At 39.0% G+C, this 20,954-nt stretch overlaps 1 protein-coding gene and 1 long non-coding RNA gene across 7 annotated transcripts in view; one reads left to right on the top strand and one right to left on the bottom strand.

Moving 5' to 3' along the window:
* Nucleotides 1–20,954, top strand: part of DENND1A (DENN domain containing 1A) — a 179,572-nt gene that overhangs the window by 146,991 nt on the left and 11,627 nt on the right. For 4 of the 6 annotated variants that reach the window (XM_021413767.1, XM_021413771.1, XM_021413770.1 and 1 more), the window contains 3 exons: nt 844–975; nt 15,112–15,171; nt 19,588–19,676. In XM_021413767.1, the coding sequence (XP_021269442.1) occupies nt 844–975; nt 15,112–15,171; nt 19,588–19,676 (281 nt within the window). The remainder of the gene's footprint in view (nt 1–843; nt 976–15,111; nt 15,172–19,587; nt 19,677–20,954) is intronic. The other 2 variants (XM_021413768.1, XM_021413769.1) reach the window with 2 other exon arrangements.
* On the bottom strand, nt 8,374–19,676 carry LOC110406829. Its single transcript, XR_002443588.1, has 2 exons — nt 18,530–19,676; nt 8,374–14,222 (listed from the first exon to the last, which is right to left on the bottom strand). It is a non-coding gene; the product is annotated as an uncharacterized LOC110406829 (long non-coding RNA).

Below are 20,954 nucleotides of genomic sequence, written 5' to 3'. Positions count from 1 at the left end.
CATTGTTGCAAAGAGATTTAAGGTTTGGGGCCCACTGCGTTACAGGCTGTTTCTCAACTGATTTTCAAGCTCTTTTCTCCTTTTCTGATTCCTTGTGTCTGCATGCCTTTGTCTTTTTCAAAACCTGTGTTAGACATACCATCCATACACTTGCCAAGTCTTGTAACCTAGACTGGTGGGTCACTTTACTTCTGAAGATGAGGAGTAACGTCAAAAGCAAAACAAAACAAAAAAGCATCCATCCTGCTAGGCAGCAGTTTGTTTTATATATAATCTCCTGCAGGCACGCTCAAAGTGTGCGTGCATCTCCTGCATGCACAGACTCAAAGATGAGATACAAAGTTAACTAAGCTGTGAGTTTGATCTCTCCTTGCGACTTCTACAAGTAATTGTTCTATTACAGATCATTCTGTGAAGTAGGTATGTGGAATTACTGTTTTCATTTGCAAGAAAAACCCCACAACAACCAACCAACAAACAGAATAGCCCTGTTCCTAGGTTTCTGTTGACTTTGTTCATAGAAATTTTCATAGAATGAAAATTCTGAGCTATGTTTTGTTCTCAGTATATATTTCCTGGCTTTTTCATGTTTAAGTCAGACATTTTATTGGATGTATTTGCATGAAGCATTGGTATTTGGAGGACAGTGTGGTTGTTTACAATACCTGTGGTTGACATAACGCAATGAAATGTTTTATTTTGCCGACGTTTTCTTTTCTATACTTTGTTTTCTTCTTGCAAATTTAAGAGTGGGCAGTCAGCATTATCTTCTAGTGTTCCCCTTTGTGCCTCTTACAATCAAGAATGCTTTTGGCCATGCTTTTCACCTTTTCTGCCATACAGGACATAGCTGAGAATGGGTGTTCTGCAGCACCGGAGCAGCCTCTACCAAGACCAGCACCTTCTCCACTGGTTGAAAAGAAGGACCCTAAGTTAAGAGAGGACAGAAGACCAATCACAGTGCATTTTGGTCAGGTATGTGTTGGTGTTAGGTTTCTTAAATTGTGTGACTCAGGAAAGAGCAAAAATAATTCAGAGAAAGCTCAGAATAAATATGCCAGTTGTTTGCTTATTTCTTTTGCGACTGGGTTATGCTGTTATACATTAATTTCTGTTATATCTGTATAAATGGGATTTTAAAAACCTGATTGCCTGTGGCTTACTGATTCCTTTTGTTCATGTGACGATTTTAAGGAAAATAAATCCTATGTCAATTTGGGGGAAAAAAAGTATAATTATTATAGCAATTTTATAAGATATTTTGCAGTTCATTTTAGCATGCAAAGTACTGTAGCCCTCAGGACTGAGGATGTATAATTTAAAATGATTTCTCTTATCCAGACACATCATTAGTGTCAATATGGAACATCCAACTATTAAAGCATTTTAGCATTCTTTGAAAATTAAAGGTGATGAACTAAGATGAAAAAAATCAATTAATAGCTTATTTATGTACTCTGTTTCAGCATTGACAACGGAGCTGTGTGCATTAGAAACTATAAAAATGTTTATTTCAATATGTTTGCAGAAGAGTGAGTGTGTTTTTAAGAGCTAATTATTTAGAAAATGTTGAATGTGCTGTGATTATCATGGAAAAACATACAATATTTACTATCATTTTGCCAGTGTTCCCCTGTTAAGTGTTGCTTGACTCAAAAATAACATTATTTTCTTTGCAATTATTTTCTTTCTCTGTATGTATTTTTTTATTGAATCGTGACAAAAAAAACAGAAAGTAGAATTTGATTTTTCCTGAGGAAACATAGTGTGACTTAAAACAAATAAATAAATAAAAATAAAATTGTAAAATGGGTGATAATTACAAAATGTGAAGCAAACCAGACTTTTAGATAAGTATTTATTAATAGAGACTGCACTGACTGGTTAGGTACTGGGCTGGAGTACATACGATACAATCATTGCTCACAGCAGTGTTGTCTGTATCATTTTAGAATTTGATTTGTTTCTTTCAGAACTGTTTCCGGTGTGCTAAATGTAAATTCTCGGGGGCTTTTTTTCAAAACCAGCTTCTCTTCCAGTTAAATATTTGCAGTAGCAATTTATTTGTCACTCACTTTTTGTGCCAATACAGCTGAGAAGAACTGGGACTATGGAGAAACGTACCTTTCTCAATTCCTTTAAAACAGCCAAAAATCCCGATATAGATTTTATGAAAGATGGGTGGTTCAAGCATTGCAGTAGATTAATGAAATGAATAATCAAGTGGAAAGGGTGAATTTAAATTCATGAGATTTTTGAATGGTCACTTCCTGTGCCGAAAGAAAAACACATTAGCTTTAGTGAACCTCTGGCTGTGGTGAACGACTCGCTTGCTCAATGCCTATTGCTGACATTACGTTACCAATGCTGGTTTCCAAAAAATCATCCAGCTTCGCAGCCGTACGGCCATCTCGCTTGCAGCCTTTGTCCTTTTGCAAGTCCTTTTTTCCTGATAGCCCAATGCCAAACTGAAAATTAAATCATACTTTCATTCAAAAGGCAAAGATGCTCAGGTTTATGAAATACAAATTAAGGCTTTTGGGAGGAAAAAAAGCAGCATTTACTGTTTAAATGGGAGATGGCTTCTAACTAGTGATTAAAGAGAGAGATTTTAGTGTCACTTTTAACTCTGTCTAGAATACAGTAGGTGGGAACAATTAAAAAGCCACAAGAACTCTGAAATAAGGGCTGTTTGTGCATTCACAGTTCTTATAAACTGAAGAGGATGAAAGAGGCTTTTTTCTCATTGTCACTTGCTTTCTATGTCTGCTAGTATTATGCTGGTATATATGGCAAAGGCAGACTTTTTTAAAATGCATGCATGCGGATTAGGGTCAAGCCCTGTGTATCAGTAATGCAGTAAGCCTCGTCCATACCACTGCAGTGAGAGAGCCTACCAACAGCAGCGAGATGCTTTAATTGAGACATGCTGTCAAAGTGACAAACACATTTGCATACAGTCTATTTATTTTCGTTGGAAAGGTCTGCAGTCTGCTGTTGGTTGAACATTCTTAATCAGCTCTCTGTAAGTGAGCCGGCAGCTAGCTGTCCTATGCTAGGTGCTTCTCTTCATTACATGACAGATTAGCTAAAGGGGGATGGGCTAGCAAGCCAGTAGCAACCTTTAATTTTAACTCATTATCTCTCACCATATAGTGAGTTGGTTTTCAGCTTTTCCAAGTACAATTGTGTATCTGCAGTTGTTAGAGTACAAAAAATACCAGTAAAATATCTTACATTGCCTTTGAATGTATAGCACTTCAACTGACTGTTCTTAAACGTTTATCAGCAATTACCTAACTGTGTGAGATTCTGGAGTGCAGTACCTCATTTTGGCAAGTGGTTATCAGACATAGTTTGAAAGGCTTGTTTATTGCAGAATTGTTTTAATACTGGTTTCTGTAATACTAAGACTTTGTGCAAAAGCTCTCCTTGGTTATGAAAAGGATTTTAGCCAGATAGCCAAGGACGAGGACAAGTGATCTTGATAAGACTGCATGAGCAGACTGGAGTGGCAGTGTGTGACCACAGCTCTTTCTCTTTGACATCGCGTGCTCTTCGGTTTACACAGGGTGTAGCTTTAATGTGAGTGCTCGGATCAGGCAAGTATAGGGAACTCTGAGGGACTCAGAGGCAATGCAGTTACTCAACAAGTAGCAAGGGCAGTACAGACAGCCAGGGCTTAATGAGTGGGGAGAAGGGGAGCAGTTTTCCGATCTCTGAAAAGATTCCAATGAGTAGTGTGTAGTACTGAGTAATACTGACTGGTTTGGGGAAAACTGAGGTTCGTTTTAGTAGAAAATACTCTGCTACAGAGAACATCCTTTGTGATTGTCTTACTATTGCTTGCCTTCTTCCTGCTTTTTGCCTTATAACCTGACCAAAACTTCCCTAGCACATCCAAGCACGCGCTGCATATTCAGCCTCTGGCAGCCACCTCCTTGCTGACGCGGGGCCGTGTGGCGGTGCCAGCCCACAGCTCAGCAGCGCCGTGGAACGGCAGCCACTGCTGCATGCGCGCGCTCCTGCTTTTTAGGTAGCATACACGTTTATCTTTGTCATTTTTTCCTGTGTGGAAAATAAATACTGTGTCACTGTGGCTGTTTGAAACGCATTCCTTGTCTGTGCAAGCAGCTATTAGGGGCCCCTGTGACAGGACCCACAGCTTGAAACCTTGAGCTCTGTCGGGATACTGGACTTGGTTGGTTTTGTGGGTCCTTTTGTTTTAAATGATGTCACACTCATGGCTGCAGAGATTTTAGTTCTCTCTGTTGGTCTTAAATTTTATCTTTTTATGTTCAGAATACCTGTTCATGATATTTTTTCAGATTGAATTTGTGCTAACACGGCGGAGATTGTGTTTTTGCTATAAATGTCACTTTCCTTTTCTGCTCTGTTATTGGTGGGAAAACTACAGTGGTGAGGACGCTGCACAGAGCATAACATTAACAACCTTCGAGCTCTTCCTCTCTGTGATTTTCATTTCCTGATGATGGATCTGTATTGCATTGGAATGTTGTCTGATTTCAGAAGTTTGTTGTGAATGTTGTCTGGGGAGCTTTTACTATCTCTATACCCTACATGAGCATGACTTCTTATTAACTGCCTTTATGCCACCAGGAAAAAAAGAAGAAAAAAAAAAAAAAGAAAATCACACAAGAAATAGAATAGGTCATTTACATTTTCTTTCTGCGAGATTTAGCAATCCTGACAAGACATTTTTGGTTTTTTTGGAGTTTTGGGGTTTTTTAGAGGTGAAAGTCTTAAATATCTGCTTCAAGTATTTGGGGTAAGAAATATTTATACAAGTTATATATGTTATATCCAGAAAGCAAGGAGTGTGGGAAATGCAGGCATCTCCTTAATGATGTTGACTGTATCCCTGTTTCAAGTAATGCAAGCAGCTTCCAAAATTGCTTGCTGAGTTTTTAATGAGCAGAAGGCTTTCTCTGTTTTTTTTATGCATTTATTTTTTGCATTATCTAAAGGAGAAAATAAATAGAATGGATGATTTTGCTGAGGGAGAAAGGCCGTTTAATGTCCAAATCTGATACTTAAGAAGCCTTTTTCTTCAGAAGACTTTTTTTTTTTACTAGGCCACTCGTACACCAGAGTTGCTGTGATGAGCACCTACTGTGTCTGTGTGCCACAGCCGTGAGAGGAAACGTAGAATGATTTTTCAGTTTTGTGACTTACTAAGCTCAGAGGACACGTTGACTGGTCTCTTGAACGACTGCAGCTGTGTGTCCTGGTGCGTGCAGGTATAGAACTTGTTGCATTATGCAGTCTGAGATTGGGTATCACGTGGTCCAACAGAGCACTCATGTTTGGCGGTTGCAGCTCTCTTCTTGGGAAGTAAAGGGAGCAATTTATTTTCCAAAAACATACTTGGGTTTTACACATCCTTCTTCTAATGAAATTTTTGCTAACCGTACTGCATCCTTCCCCTTATCTTCGTGGTGCTCCTGTGAAATGCTGCATGACTGCTCCTACAAGAACCTCCTTGTTCTTGTAAGATCATTACTGTGCCGAGTATTCTCATCAGTCATCAGTCTTTGAGAAATGGTGTAGGTAAATGTAAAAGGGGGTGAGCCTAGCTTCTTTAACAGTAAATCCATACTTGTTTCTCTGCAGATTTTTACACAGTCAGTAGTCCAACTGGTCTGGTTCAACCAAAGCAGCAAATGACGACAAGCTGCTAAAATCATTCTTTGTTGAGGAAGAATATTGTTTCATTAGGAGCAAGTTATACTGGCAGATCTGCTCAGCTCTCTAGTTGTTTCTAGTGCAGTTAGCATGTCTTTTGTCAACTTAAGCTGATGTTTTGGTTTCTGTGGCTTACTTTTATTTACCAGAAAATGGAATATTTTATTTTATTTATGGGCAAAATTGTAAAGCTTAACAAAATTCAAAAGAGTCTTCTAAATACATCTTAAGAGATTCAATCATATTCCATTATGTATGCAAACTAGGGAGAATTAGTATTTCAGGGATTGATGTTAATAATGAAACAAATGGAAATATACTTGTACTCATGTGGTAAAGCAGCTTATCAGACTGTGGAAAGACTTGTCCAAAACTTTAAACTTTCATGGGCCGTAGAGCTGAAATTGTCACCTTATTTGCTGTTTTGTTTATTTGCTGTAAAGGAGCTACACGGAAATGTTCATTTTTTCCATTCACGATCTGCACCTAGACGTGCAAGATGAAGAACTCTGCTTTGTAGGGCAGGTTTCTTCTTCAAGAAGATTAAAGAGTATTAAGAGGTCACGGGGAGGATGGGGAGAAAACCAGCCAGCTACATTCCAGAAATGCAAAACTGGATCAGTGAGGACAGAGGCAAGCAGAAGGAGGGATTATCTCCAGTGTAAAAGAGAGTAAGTAAGGAAGGGAGGAAGGCTGCTTTGCCAGACCCTGTGACTCCCTTCACACCCAAGTGCATTGGAACAATAGCAGATTTCCCCCGATCACAGCAAGCATTGTGTAGCACTGAGGTAGAAACCAAAGGGGAAAGGGGAAAACAAGTTCATTTTCTAATATTCATGCAACTGTATGCTGTGATTGCAAAGCCAGCCTCCTCTTCTTGCCACTCTGAACTATTCTGACAATAGAGATACCTTCGTTAACAAAATGAGCTTCCATTCCTCTCTTCACCACTGATGAGCATTATGGTTTCCCTGTTCCTTTCTGCTGAAGCATGCAGAGTTTCCTCCCTCTCTCCATTTGATTTTTCGTGTATTTATTAAAAGTGTAAACTTTTATTTAAAATTCTTCTGTCTTCAGAAAACATCTTTTCTATCCTCATTTCATCTCACTTCTTTCTTTGACTATTCCTTTTAGAAAGGAGTTCTCTGTAGCTCACTAGAAGTCACTTTACTAGAAATGAAAACGCATAGTCCATCTAATGTCTGCTTGAGACAACTCGAATGTCTGATCAGGTTCTTAGGTTACAGTATTCTTAGTAAGGACAATAAAAACAATGTCAGTTGATGATAAAGTAATTCCTTTGATTGAAATTCTGCTGTGTGGTGTGCAAGATTTTCAGAAATGACAATCCACGGGGTACGAATTATCTAACTAAAAGGCTTGCGCTCTTGTCATGAATATAAGTATTTGACAAGTGAGACCTGGCTCTTACTTTAGGAAGATATATACACCACCTGCAGTGCATACCCAAAAGTTACTGCCTCTCAGGCACACACTTGCCAGTATTTCATAATGAGCAACCAGACAGGTATGTCTTTGGCTGCTACTCCAGCATAGCAGGCGTGTAGCTTATACTGTGTAGGAATTCAGAATCTGCAGTAAGATTTTGTGACTTTACTCCTGCATCTAGCAGAAGTGTTCATCCACAAAGCATATTCTGGGCTATGGCTTTTAGTATTTGCCAACTGTCTTGGCATTTCAAGCACTTCTTAAACATGGATGATCAGAATAAATTTACTGCCCTGAGTACATTCAAGTTATATGCCATAATGGTTGGATGTATGGAGAAAATACTGTGGTTGAGCTGACCTCCTTAGGGCTCCGTGACAAGCAGTAGCAGCTGTAACATGTCTGTGCAGAATTTCCTTGTTAGTCTTGTTATGTCGAGGAACCCATAAATATCTTGTAGAGAGTTTCTTGGTCCATCACTGCTGGCATGTGGAAACAGAATTGTGCTTCATAAATAATACATATATATAAAATAAATACATCAGTGCATGCAAGGCTAACCAAATCATCTAGACTGACAACTTCAGAAAAAACTCAGAGGCCTTATGGATGACTTGCATAGTGTATCAGTGTTGAGCAGCATCCAGAAGTTTCTTATGTACTACTTATGAAATGGATAGGCCAGAACTGTCTGAATTGACCTCTAAGCCTCTTGATTAAACTAGAACATTAAAAGGAGAGAATATATGAAGCGTGTGATTCTTCCAGCTGCTAACCCCTCTGTGATTGCTTGTTTGGCCAGGCATCTTTTGGATTTGCCCTTCAGAGCTGAGCTGATTAACACCTAGTAAAATGGTTGAACAGTGCCATGCTACAGATACACGAACCATGTACTTTTGTATGCTTACGTGGAAGAATGTCACCCTGATTATGCAGATGTCCTAAGCAAATGATGGAGCTGAACTAAGTAGATAGTCATTGCTGTTATGGGATTCCTTAAATAAGGGACTAGCTCGCTCTCTCTCTTTTTTTTTTTTTAAATAGAAGTATTCTACTTACTAGAGAGCAGTAGCTGCTAATAGATAATAAGGGATATACTTGTTTTCCAACATTTTAAGTCATGTGATCTGAGTAATTTGCTTGGTTTGAATCCCAGTATCAGCCCCCCTGAAAGCCCTGAAAGAACTGACAAAATGACCAGTTAAAAAAGCAAACAGATGGAAAGTGTGACTTTTTTTCTTTGTATTTAAAATCATATTGCTGTATTTTCCAGTATTTTAAATGAAAAATATATGTAGTTAGTTCCATGTTGACAGTGTCCTTGAGGATTTGACAGTGAGATTTTCCAGCGGTTGCTCTTCGTTAGAATCCTGGTGGAGTTTAATAAGGCAGCCGAACTGCTGGCACCTCCACTTCTTGTTTGTTCTCCGAGGGCTCGGGGCTGCTGCAGTAAGCACATCGACCAGGGCTGATCATTACAAGGGCGTACGCCACCATGAATAAAAATGTCACACGTTTTCCCATCTCACAGCAGTACAAAATGTCAGTCCTGTCAAACAGACATTGCAGGTAGCAGCGAGCAGTCAGTACAAATTGGGAAGCCGAATATTCCCCCAGCTTTCTGATATTCTTCATTTGAAGCGGAAGAAAAACAGTTGTTAACCTATTAGCTGTGATTTTAAACTCTGCTGAGATAGTAGATGGATAGACTTTAATACGTAGGGATAAATATATTCCTAGGGTCTGGGCTTTTTTATTGCAACATGTGCCTCCATCTATGTATGTTGAGAAATAGAATGAAAAGAAGCCACTGCAAATCACACTTAATTTTGGAAGAAGTACTTTGGAAATTTGAAAGTCTGCTCAATGAGATGCTCTCTCAAAACCCGTCCCTATTTCATCTCTGTGAATAGTTCTGAAAAACCGCCTTGCTGTTTTACTGGTAATCCAGAATGGGTACGGTGCTGTTCAGCATGTCTTCAGAGTTTGCTTTCATGGTCCTCTCATCATGGAGTAATATAGCCAGTGCTCGGGATTTGTGCACAAATGAAAGTTAAGCTGCTTTCAGGCTAAGGTGTATTGTGTGATGTGGAGTCCATGGGGTATGCTATTTTCTGGGTGTTAATTTGTCTCATTACCATGCACATACCTGTATGCTGACCAAGTTATCCATCTGGGATTTGAGGCACTGAGACTGCCAATGCGGGATTCTGCCATTATTGCAGGGAGAGAAGAAAATCTGGTGCAAAAGATTAGGTGCAAAGAAGAAATACGAGAAAAAAAAAAAAGGTGCCAAGTCACTAGAGGTTGCCCTAAGGACAGGGCGAGCAAATGAAATGGGCAGTGGTGGTCTGTGTAGGGTGTGAGTATCTCAAAGAAATTTTAGTCCAGTCGGTAAGCAGAAATGCCTTTGGTTTTGTTCCGATATTTTCTCAATAACAAAAGCATGACATGTGCATTTAAGCTAGTGAATTGTTGCAAATTACCCCTTTAGACAAAGAGCTGAAGCAAACCGCAGTAAGGAAGGCTCAGAGAGGAAGAGTCATTGCAAAGCACTACAGAAACAGAGGAGAGTGATTAGGAACTGTATTAATGCCAGCCTGCTCCTGACTTACATTATATTACTGTCTGCAGTGATTCGTAGTCACCTCAGCCACTCTAGATTTGGTTAAAATATTTTGTGTTCTGTGCATGTGTTTCTATGGGAAGAGATGCTCACTGCGTGTAGCTTAATTTACAGTGGTTTTCAAGCTGTGTTCTGCAGATTCTTAGGATCTGTGCCAGTTAAATAAGAGGCTGTTGACAGTTACCTCCTTTGGAAAATTTCAGGGATTTTCAAACTGCAAAGTGCTGAAAAATCATCAGTTTAATACAGTTAGGATTTTTACAGTATTTTAGAAGAACTGAATGCAAGGTTTATTTTCATCTGCACAACAGATAAGTGAAAGAGGAGAATGCAGTGGTCACAATCTGAAACTCCATTGCTATCATCTTTCATGGGTTTTGTATTCCTTCTTTGTGCTGTACATGAACTCCTCTGTCACTGGAGCTGGGAAGTCTTGACAAGTCTTTAAGACACAGATACCATTACAAGTTAACTGCTACTGCTTTATATCCTTCCTGTCAACATCTGGCAGGTACCCTACAAATCCTAGACTTAAAGCAAACTGTGTATGATGTACATTATATTTAATATTCTTGAAAGTTAGATATTCTGGGATTGTTTGCACAGTGTGACGTATATATAATCAGCATTGCCAAATGAGAATGATTTATCAGTGCTCTGTGTCTAGATGTACTTTTTTTTTTAACCTTTGATTAGGAAGGACAGAATTGGTCTCATCTGAGAGAGGAAGCAGAAAGTTTTCAGAAAACCCCTTCTTTCCCTTCTGTAAAGTGTGAGTCTCTTCTCAGTGACCTTGGGATGAATCTTTGCCTGTGTCCCAGGACACTGGGTGTGACTTAGATGCCTCTTTGTTATCCATTAGGGAAACCAGGAGCTTATAGGCTCCTTTTACTTCCTTCTTTGAATGTATGCTTCTATGTTACGTAATGGAAGATTCCTGGCTAGAAAGGCAAGGGGATTGTCCTTGTTTTCTCATTAGACTAATCAAAGGGTTTAACTGTGAGATTCTCTTCCCTTTCATAAATTCTTGGCACAGCTATAGGCATTACCACGTTTTTGCCAGATTCATGCTACCTTCCCAATCTACAAATACAGTTCAAAGAATGAGACATCTCTTAAAACATGGAGTTTTTTTTTTTTATCACAGGACCCAGCAGATTTCTGTTGAAGTATTTTAGAGTGTAAATTAAAAATATATGCTGTAAGGTATACACTGTTCTTGTCACACCAGTTTGTGAGCTGTGCATATGGGAGTATGTAAAAAGTCGTGTATGTGCTGTGCAGGGACCTGAATGGGTAATAAAACAGCTGCCTCATAGATTCCATCTGCTTTCTATACGGAATCTTTTTAGGTACCATACATTTTTCAGTGTTGTTATTCTCTCCCCCTCTTTTTTTTCTCCATTGAGTGTTGAGGTTCAGCATATTGTTCCAAAGTCAGTGATCCAAATCCTTTGCAGCATGATGTATTTGGGCTTGGGTACATTCAGGATAGCGCATCTTTATCCCATGTCTCATTGTCTTTAAAACGTACGAACAGTTTGTAAACCAGCCCTGAATTTGTGAAGAAAATAAGATGTCTGAATAGAAAGGCTTTGCTTTGGAAATCATTAGAAACACCCCTCACTACCAGCTTGAGAATGAAAAAAACTTCTTTCTGTATGAACTGACAAACCAGTTTTCATCTAGTTGGGTTTCCTTTATGCATTTATTTCTAGTTGCACTTGTTGCTGCATATGAAATAGCACCTCTAATTTACTGATAAAGGCTCTGTTTTGAATACCACCTTAAAAAAATCTCAACTGACATCCATTAGTTTGAGATAATATTCTGCTCACGAACTCGTACTTCACAGTACGAAAATGATCTTTTTGTAATGTTTTCTAAAAAACTAAATTGCTGTACTGTGAAAGTTTCTGGGATATATAATAGGTAATTCATGATCTGTGGTATGTATCATTTTTAAATAGTATTTTTACAGTCTAAAAGTGAATGTAAGATTTTTTTTCTTCCTCCAGCATCTCACAGCTTAAAATTGCTTGTCTTGTAATTAGAAAACAGTGCCATATCTACAGTCATAAAATTGGCTTCCTGCAAATTTTCTCTGTCTTGTTGCTTCAGAAGTATTTAGAGTAAAACAATTAAGAAAATATCTGGAGTAAAAAAGTATGCTGGTAAACAGCTACTGATAAGAAAGTGCTAATTTAGACATTGCTTCTCTTTGAAGAAAAAAACCACTATAGTATACATATTTAGGGACATACCTAGGATAGCAATTTAGCAGCTTTTAGCAGTGTAGCTCTGGGCTGTTTCATCCTTACAGCACAGGTAATTAAGTTGATATTCCAACACAGCTTCCCCTACTGACCTTTCAGAAACAGAGTGTTTTGCTGCATTAACAAATTAACTTCTAATCAGTGGATTTTCCAGTAAATATGGTCTTCATATAATTCAAATATACTTGCTTGTCCCATTTTGGTGACACATATTTACATCAGCATTAACAATGGAGCTCTGGCAAAGGACAAATAACTGTTACCTCTTGGTGGACCTCCATCTCAGCTGCTCCTCACTGCCCTTTGCCTATGCTCATTTCAGTGCTTCAAGTCACTGACTGTTTAAGCTGTACTGTCTCCCTGTCCCTCTGTAATTGAGAGAACACACTGCTGTTAATGTGGAAATTTGTTTTATTTTTCTTCTCTTATCTCTTCAACGTTTCAAAAATTAATACATAATACAAGACATACAAGACTTAAAAAGGTACTAATACTGGTAGGTCTTTTAACAAAAAGCATCACGTTCTGCTCTTCCCAAATACTTGCTTTATTATCTAACAATTTTGAAGTAGATAATTAAGGAACCCTGTCACAAGCTTTCTCAGATGTATTTTTCCTCCCGTGCGCGTGTGTGTGTGGGTAAGCAAAGTTCAGCTGTACCCGTCCTCGCAGTGCCTATCATCAGTGTACTGACCACCTCACTACAAGGTGATCCTCAGCTAATGCGTTGTCTGGCTGTCCTGCTATCTGAAGGGCCTGCCTTTGTCACGCTTCTATTCACAAACTTTAGTAATGCTGTCACTGCTTTATCAGTTAATACTGTTGATGCTACAGCCTTGCAGTGCTTCCTGAAAAGTTAGCCTGTTTTTTGCTGTGGGAGGGAGAAACTGATTCCCAAATCAAACCAACGTGTTCGGTGATATGAACTAATACTGAAGAAACAATATCAACTTCTTTGTACAGCATTAAGAGATGCCTTGTAATTCTTACATCAATCAAAACATTTTTGTCTAGAATTTTAAAAGTCATCGAAAATAAATGGTGCTCAAGACACTGCTAGCCACAGCTTTAGGAGGTTACTTAAAAATCCCACCTAAGAGAATTTTGTGATGCAGAAATGTTCAGAATATTTACATAACTAGAAGTGAAAATAAAGCAAACTGAAGCATACATAGAGGAGGCATTAGGAGAAAAAAAAAAGAGAATTTAATTGCATGTTGTTTTCCTGCTTCATGAAATATTTGTCTAAGTAGCTATGTCATAAGTGGATGTCTTTAAAATAACTAGAAAAGTGCAAATTTCAGATTTTTTCAGCTGGTCCGTTATGCTTCTGAAACATAATGAAAAATAAGTATGCTATGTCACATAACAAAAGCTAAATATATTTTAAGGCTATGCTCTCAGCCTGAGCAGGTAAAGTGGGGAGATACTCAGCACTACAACTCGGTGTCAGTGACTGAATTGCATAATAAGAGGTGCAGAAAAGAAACTATGCAGGAGGGCTAACAATAGCCACCTCAGCTCACCAGCAGGTCATTTCTCTCTATTTTTCTTTGATTTCATGCTTACTTTCTTGGAAAATATACTTGGAAGCCATCACATGGAAAAAATTTTGGCCTCAGCTCTCCATGACAAGTGCCATTTTTTCCTCACCCACGTCAAAAATCTGAGCTGAGTAAATGTGTGCAATCTGGCACTCCTCCTGGCACACGAGTAAGGACAAATAAACCAATTGGTGTGAATTATGACTTAATGGGAAAGTGTGATGAGATGCAAGAAGGGCATGAAATATGGTCTGAAAAAGGGTAGGCCGGTGATGACTATGGACAGCATGAGGGTAGTAGAATGAGAACGTGTGTCAATGTAGAATAAGGACTATGCTAGTAAGAAGTTAAAAACTGCTGAAATTTGAATCTGGAATCTTTTTTCGAGAGAAATTCAGTAATTTGTGTAAGCTTTCTTCTTCTGTCTGAAGAACCCAACTCCTGCTGCCAGTTCCTGCTCCCTCTGTTGGGCTGATGGGCTTTTGTCCACAGGATGCACTGCCACGTGCGGTGGCCAGCGGCGCCGTCTGTTGCCTGCTCCTGCATTCGAAGGAGTTCCTGCACGCTCCTCACTCCGGGCTGTACTTCTCACTTTAAGCACTAACATGTGTATGCAAGACACTGCAGAAAAGACGTTAACTTTGATCTCGTTCTCAATATCAAAGTTGTACTTTAGGATGATTTTATTTAGAATCTCATTAATCATCAGTGAGTTCCTTGTCTAACAGAGCATACCTTAAGATACCATCTGTGTGAGGAGAGTCGTGCTGCTGGCTCAGTCAAAAGCAGCTCACTTGGAATAGCTCCAGCACGGTTACAAAGCAATGAGTTGTCCAACTGCTAATTTTAAAAGTGGGAGACCAAAATAAGCGCCTCAGTGCACTGCTCCTGTCTTCGTTAGAACTGTTGGTGATGCAGGGATTTGCTTTCTTTATGATAACAGTGCACACTTTTGCTCTAGGCAATTCATTTGAACCTTGATCCACTACCGTATCTAAGCATGTGCTTATCTGTTTATGAAAGGTTTAATTGTCTTAAGTTTTCCCTCATGCTTTTAGATGTCTTTGCTGATTTGAGGTCTTTAGAGTATAAGTTTTCGCTAGCACTAAAATCACTCTTGGGATTTTAGTGTAAGCTATTTTGAAAATCCTGCTTTGCAAGATTCTTTTCATTTGTTTGTAGAACGTGTGGACCTGTGGGTTAGAATCCTTCTTAAGCATCTATGTTGTCTCAGGTGACTTTTGGATGATCTGGCATGGAATGTTGATTGTACTACCGTTAGTTTAACATAACCGATGTCAAGGAGGTAGCTACAGCTTCCTTTTCTGTCGTGGCACTTTGTAGGTCATGAGATTATCTCTGTTTTGAAAGTAATTGCATTTTGTACGGTGAGTATGAAGTTAGATAAATCATGTCATCCACTCCAACTGCTTTTGCCACAAAACAAGAGGTGTTTTCATGTAGGTGACTATTTAATTTACCTATGACTTAAGTTTCCACTTTGATACAGCAGCAAAGACTCCGTCCACCTCGGCCACCACCTCCAAAGATACAGCGTTCAACTAGGCCCGTGAGTAGCTGGGAGTTTTGTTTCACTGCCACAGCTTAACACTGCCTGAATTGCTCTCCTAGTAGCATTACTAAACCTTGGTAGTTTGGATTGTCAAACAAGCAATGTGTGAATTATGCACCTAAACTCCCTTCTTCTCTGCTGCGGCACAGCCCTGGGACCTGCATTTATTCTGCTTTTCTTTGACGAGTTCTGCAGCTTTCAGTCAGTTCTGCAGGTAACTGATGCTGCTATTGCAATATTTGTTTTACTTTTGTGGTGATTTCTTGAACAAAAAGTCTTGCTAGGCTGGGATAAGTTTTTAGCCAGTGAGTTTTTGAAGACTTGCACTAAACTCAAATATAAAAGGAAGCAGAAGTCTGAAGAGATTCCACAAGTTCTGCTTTAAATTAATTGGAGACATTTTATTTTTCACCATGGAACAGATGAGCGAATACACATAAAAAAGCAAAGTCTGTATTTGGACAGTGGAATATTAGTGCCGCATTATGGATGATGTACATATATACTTACTGTTCATTATAAATTACCTGGAATAAAAATGTAAGTGGAACACGTTGGCCATAAGAAACGAGTCTTCCTCAGAAGAACTGCACAGAAATTGTTCTCGGTGTAATGCCTGTGTTAGGATGGGATACCTTATCTAAGCACTTTTTCATTCAAAACACTACTGTAGGCTGATTGTTAAATATTAAGTATAGCAGATGACTCTAAGAATGGAGACTGTACTGGGTCTGTTTCAGTGACTTATTAGTACAGGAAACTGACGTCAGTTTAAAGGGGTGTTTTTGCAGCAGCCTTGAAAGGTGTTTGTTTCTATTCAGGATTTTTGCTTTATGAATATAATTTCACCAAAAAGCAAAAAGACCCTACTCCTTGCTTCCTTACACAGAAACGTAGGTGTGTAAGAAAAAGAGAGATGCAAGTTTTCAAATCTAATCTTGCTAAAACTTGTTAAAAATGTGTAGTTCTGGATGAGCGGGCAACTGGTTAACAAGTGCACTTGGTGTGTGTAAACTTTTGATCTTTGATGCATGTTCCTATGTTACATTTCAGTAGCATGTTTTTCTTTTCCTCCCTCTTTTTAACTCTGGGTGTTCAGCTTAACAGTCGTTGTTATGGATTCGTGCACTGAAGATTTCTGTTTTCTGTGTTTAAAAGGTAGCATTGACAATGCTTGTGTGTGTTCTCTTAAATGTAATTTGTATGGGAGGCCCTTCCAGATTCGTTACACTGGGAACAAACTTTCCCTGGTACTAAGAGGTTCCCATACTGCTTCTTGGTCCTCTTGTTTTGTGCTTGGCAGGGGAAGCCCCGTGAGGGCTCACTGCAGTTTCTCTGTACTGAAATTGCTGAACAGTATTGTTCAGATTGAGTAATTTATTACATGAAAGTCTTGCTAAGACTGTTTAATCTCACTGTAGTGCATTAATAGTCCTCACTATGATGTGTTTGTGTCAACTATCTTTGCTCCCAATGTGACTGATAAAAGGTTGGAAATGTAATAAAAGCTCCTGTTGCATTCATCTCGCTGTGCCAGTAAGTGGAACAGAAATTCTTCGTTCGTCAAGAGGAAATTCAAGATAAATGTAAATTATTATAATCACTCCCCAAACTATTCTTGTACCAAATGTATGTAAATTTGTTGTTGTTCTGAACTGTTATTTGGCTTTTAATAGATGAAACACATTTTTGTGTGTGTAAATATTATTTTGTGCAGGCTGATTTTTCCCTCTTGTAGTCTTGGCATATATTGCAGAGGTGGGTATCAGCAAGTAATTCATCCCAACCTTTTACAGGAAGGCCTGAATGAGAGGCCAGCTCTCTCTGCTCTTCCAACCAAGTCAACATAATGCCAGCATTGCTGAGAAATTGTTACTGTTTTCAGGCTATATCTGTAAGAAGGAGTCTGTGGGAATTAGTCTTTGCAATATGAGTCATTACTAATAGTGAGAACAAAAACACAAACCAAAGAAGGTTAAAGAAGCAGAACAGATATGTCCTTTACATTCTGTTGTTTTGGAAATGAATTGTAGTGATATTGTGAGAGGGTGGTTGTTTATAATTAATAGAGATCTGTTAGAATTAATAGTAGCTGTTTGGAAACTTCATTCAATTAGCAAAAGTTGTAATATGATAATTATTCATAAAGTTGATAGGGACAGTAATAAGCACATTTAACCCTGTACTGAATGTTTACCTTTATTCTGTAGGCTCTGTGCTCACATAATTGGATTTCTTTCCTATTTTTGCATTTCATGTGCATTTAACCCTGCCTGTTTGGCTAAAAATCCAGCAAGGAATTGGCTTGATTCCTGATTTTTCCCCGCAGTCCCTCATGAACAATGCTCTAAACCTCTACTTAGCATGTCACCCTGTGCTTTGCTGGTCTGGTGGCCCCCTGGAGCCATCCAAAACTCTCATCTCTTTTGCTCATCACCATCACTCCCCCAGGGTACCACCCGAAAGGTGAAAGTGTTCACAGCATGATGACAAGCCAGCGTTACACACCATCTTTCAGCCTAAATTTAATTAAGTTTCTTTCTTCCTCTCATTTTCTCCTTCTTGTACTCCCCCCCACACCCAGTTCCTCTTGCTTCTCTCCCCCCACCCTTGCACACACTCTTTCTCTTGCTCACTCTCTCTGTTTTATCAGCCCTAATGAAGCAGTATTCTTCATCGATCCTGCTGATTGCCAGCCCATTCCTTTTGTTTGTTGGCACCGAGCCATTCAGCCGCACTCTGACAGCTCAGCTCGTCTAATTAGCTCTGTTGTTCTTTTCCCCATGTTTCACCACGTTGCAAGTTCAGTTGAAGTTGCCACAAACTTAATCCTTCCATAAATTCACATTCCTAAGCTGTCTTTATTGTAGAGAGGAACAGCCTTGTGTGGGGACAGATCTTCAAGACCTTAACATCTGACCTTTGTATAAACTCTTTTTTCCTAAGAAATAGTGGCAATGCATCTCTGGATTTCTTCATCATATCTGCTCTACACCTTTTCCTTTGAAATGAAAATTCAATACGATGATCTTGCTGCTAACTTCTGCATACAATTGTGCAGTGCAGAAACAGTGCTCACAGTTCAGTGGCTTTTTCCTGGCAAGAGAATCTGAGCTATATGTTCCTTAAAACATAAAAAAAAAAAACAAAAACCCAACCAATCAAACAAAACCTAACAAAACCCAAAAACCCAACCATCTTGCAGAGATGGGGGCACAACCAATGCTGTCATTGCAAACAAATTCATCACTCATCCAGAGTGCTTGGACTGTAGGCCTGAAACAGCTTCTTTTATATTGTGGCTATTGAAGGGATCGCAGGCCTAAGAGGGCAGAAGTTGAGTTGTATTCCTTACCTTGCTGAGGGCTTTGGGGATTCCTGCTGGTTAACATTCAGCATTCAGCAAGTCAGACTCCATTCCAGGTTGGATAGTACTAAAAAAAAAAAACAATGAACAACTGGAAAGTTGGTTGTGCACCCTGACCCTGCAAGTGTTCATTCCTGCGTTTGGCTCAGAGGAATACATTCACCAGCAGGATTACTCGTTAGTATAGATAGGCACATCTGTAAATTTTGCCCATTTAGTGATCACATGTGCTTATTCCTTTCCTTGAAGTTTAGCTTGTTTGCTTGTGGAATTCATGTGGGTAAATTAAGCTTGACTTCTGAACTTCGGAAGATGATGAAGGTGATATGGAAAATTCAACTGGCAGCAACATCACATCACCTTCCACAGAAAACCTTTGAGTGTTATTGCAGACAACAAAAGATACACTAGTATAACCTCAGGGATGTCATGATAATGTGTCTGCGAAGGTTTTCTGTTCAGCTACCAGAAGGAACCATATTTTTAAAGAAAAATTAGCATTTTTTCATTTATAATATTTGCTCCAAGTACAATTTTTTTCAGTACTCACCTTTATAGAATTATTCACTTGAGGAGCTGGCTTCCTATGAACAAGCAGACAAAAGGACTGTGATGTCAGAGCCAAACAACAACTCCCAGTATAATGTACAGTGCAGGCTTTGCCAGTCTCATTCTGTCAACTCACTCTTTGAGATGAAGCTTACATTTAGGAAGCCTTTTTATCAGAAAATTACCCCATGCTAAACAGGACAATTGAGCAAATTTTCATTGTCTGGCTAATAGCTAATGGTCAGGGGCGAGCATATATGTTTCATTTGCAACTCAAAACATGTGGGTTTTTGCTCTTCTGCAAATTGTGGGACTCTGAATTTACATCCAAACTGATGAATTTGTAACATTGTCGAAGCATAGAAGTTTAAAACTGATTGTGAATGTAAGATACCTTTAAGATAATGATAGTTAGGCGTATTTTGCCATTTATGTCTGTTGCACGATCAGCTTTTGAAGTATCTGATGCAGTGTCTCTGTGTATGTGTACGTAATAGGTTCGTCCTCCAAGACCTCATGTTGTTAAGAGACCCAAGAGCAACATTGCTGTGGAAGGACGAAGAACTTCCATTTCTAGTCCAGAGCAGTAAGTACTCGCAGCTGTAATGCTCTGCTTCTCTGTAGTTGCGTTGGTGTTAGCAGACTGCATATTCAAAATTAAAAAAGAAAAAAAAAAAGAACAACTACTAATCCACAATGATCTACAAACCAAAGTTTTACATTTTTAGAGCATTTTAAAGGAGGAATGAGAAAGCGTGCACTAGCACTTTCCAGATGTCCAGCATTGTGCCAGCACACTCTTGGTACAGGAAATTGCCCTGGAACTGGACTCGGGGTGACAAGATGGTTGTGCTGATCTAAACTGTCACAGAGATTCCCTCGTCACCCATCTCTTAACTGCAGCACAAAATGCATATGTCATAGCCACTCGCAATTACTTGCTTACGTTCCAGTCTGAGGTGGCCTTATTCTCGGTAAAGCGCAATGCTTTAGCTGATGCCCAGGATTCTGGGGTATTTGTTGTATCTGAAGAGAAGAAAATCCCGTAAAAGGAAAAATGGCTGGATTTTTTAACGCTCCTTTTCCCACATGGATCCCACTGCTGGCACCGTTGTTCATAAGGGAAGGAGAGTTGGTGGCTGGGTATTTTCTCCACCCACAGCCCCTTTCCAAGTTATGTGCTTGGAGCTTTTTTCCCAGTCATTTTAGAATGGAGTGGGATTCTGAATTTAGCTAGAAGTGAACGGTGTCGTTAAATTCTACAGCTTCATTTGTTCATTTTATAGTGGAATTTGGTTGCCCTCTTGTGGAGCAGATGGCAAAGCCTGCCAAAGGGCTGTTACAGGGTGGAAGCTGTCCGTGCACAAAACTGATTGGAATTTAAAAGAAAAGTTTTCTCCTTAATATTTAATATGACTCACTGCATGGTTTAAATAGCAGGTGGAAGATAACCAAGTCAGTTTAATCACTGTGTATGTTTCTCATGAAATATTATGCATGTTTCGATTCAGAAGCTGCTCGATATTCCATTGTGACTTCCTGATAACATTTATTTTCAGTTGCTGGCAGTGTCGGAACAGAAATAAAGAAGCATAAATGACAGGCATAATATTTTTGCTAATGCTGGTGACATGCTAAATTACAAATATTATTTTTCTTGATTTTAATTGATAGTTAATTTTAGTGAGTCTGTACATTTCAGCTGTTTTCACACACACACATATATATTTTTTGGGGGGGTGGAAATTATTGCTGGTAATCTACCAGAGATAATGATGGTTCTCTGTAGCTATAAAGCTGATGGATTTTTCTGTATGATCATTTTAGTACTGAGAGATTTTTCCATCTTATCAACGTGAAAGAA

The sequence above is a fragment of the Numida meleagris genome, chromosome 16 (genome assembly GCF_002078875.1).
Source record: "Numida meleagris isolate 19003 breed g44 Domestic line chromosome 16, NumMel1.0, whole genome shotgun sequence".
In the NCBI taxonomy this organism is placed as follows: Eukaryota; Metazoa; Chordata; class Aves; order Galliformes; family Numididae; genus Numida; species Numida meleagris.
The sequence above is the reverse complement of the archived record's forward strand: the minus strand, read 5'-3'. Positions and strand labels throughout refer to the sequence as shown.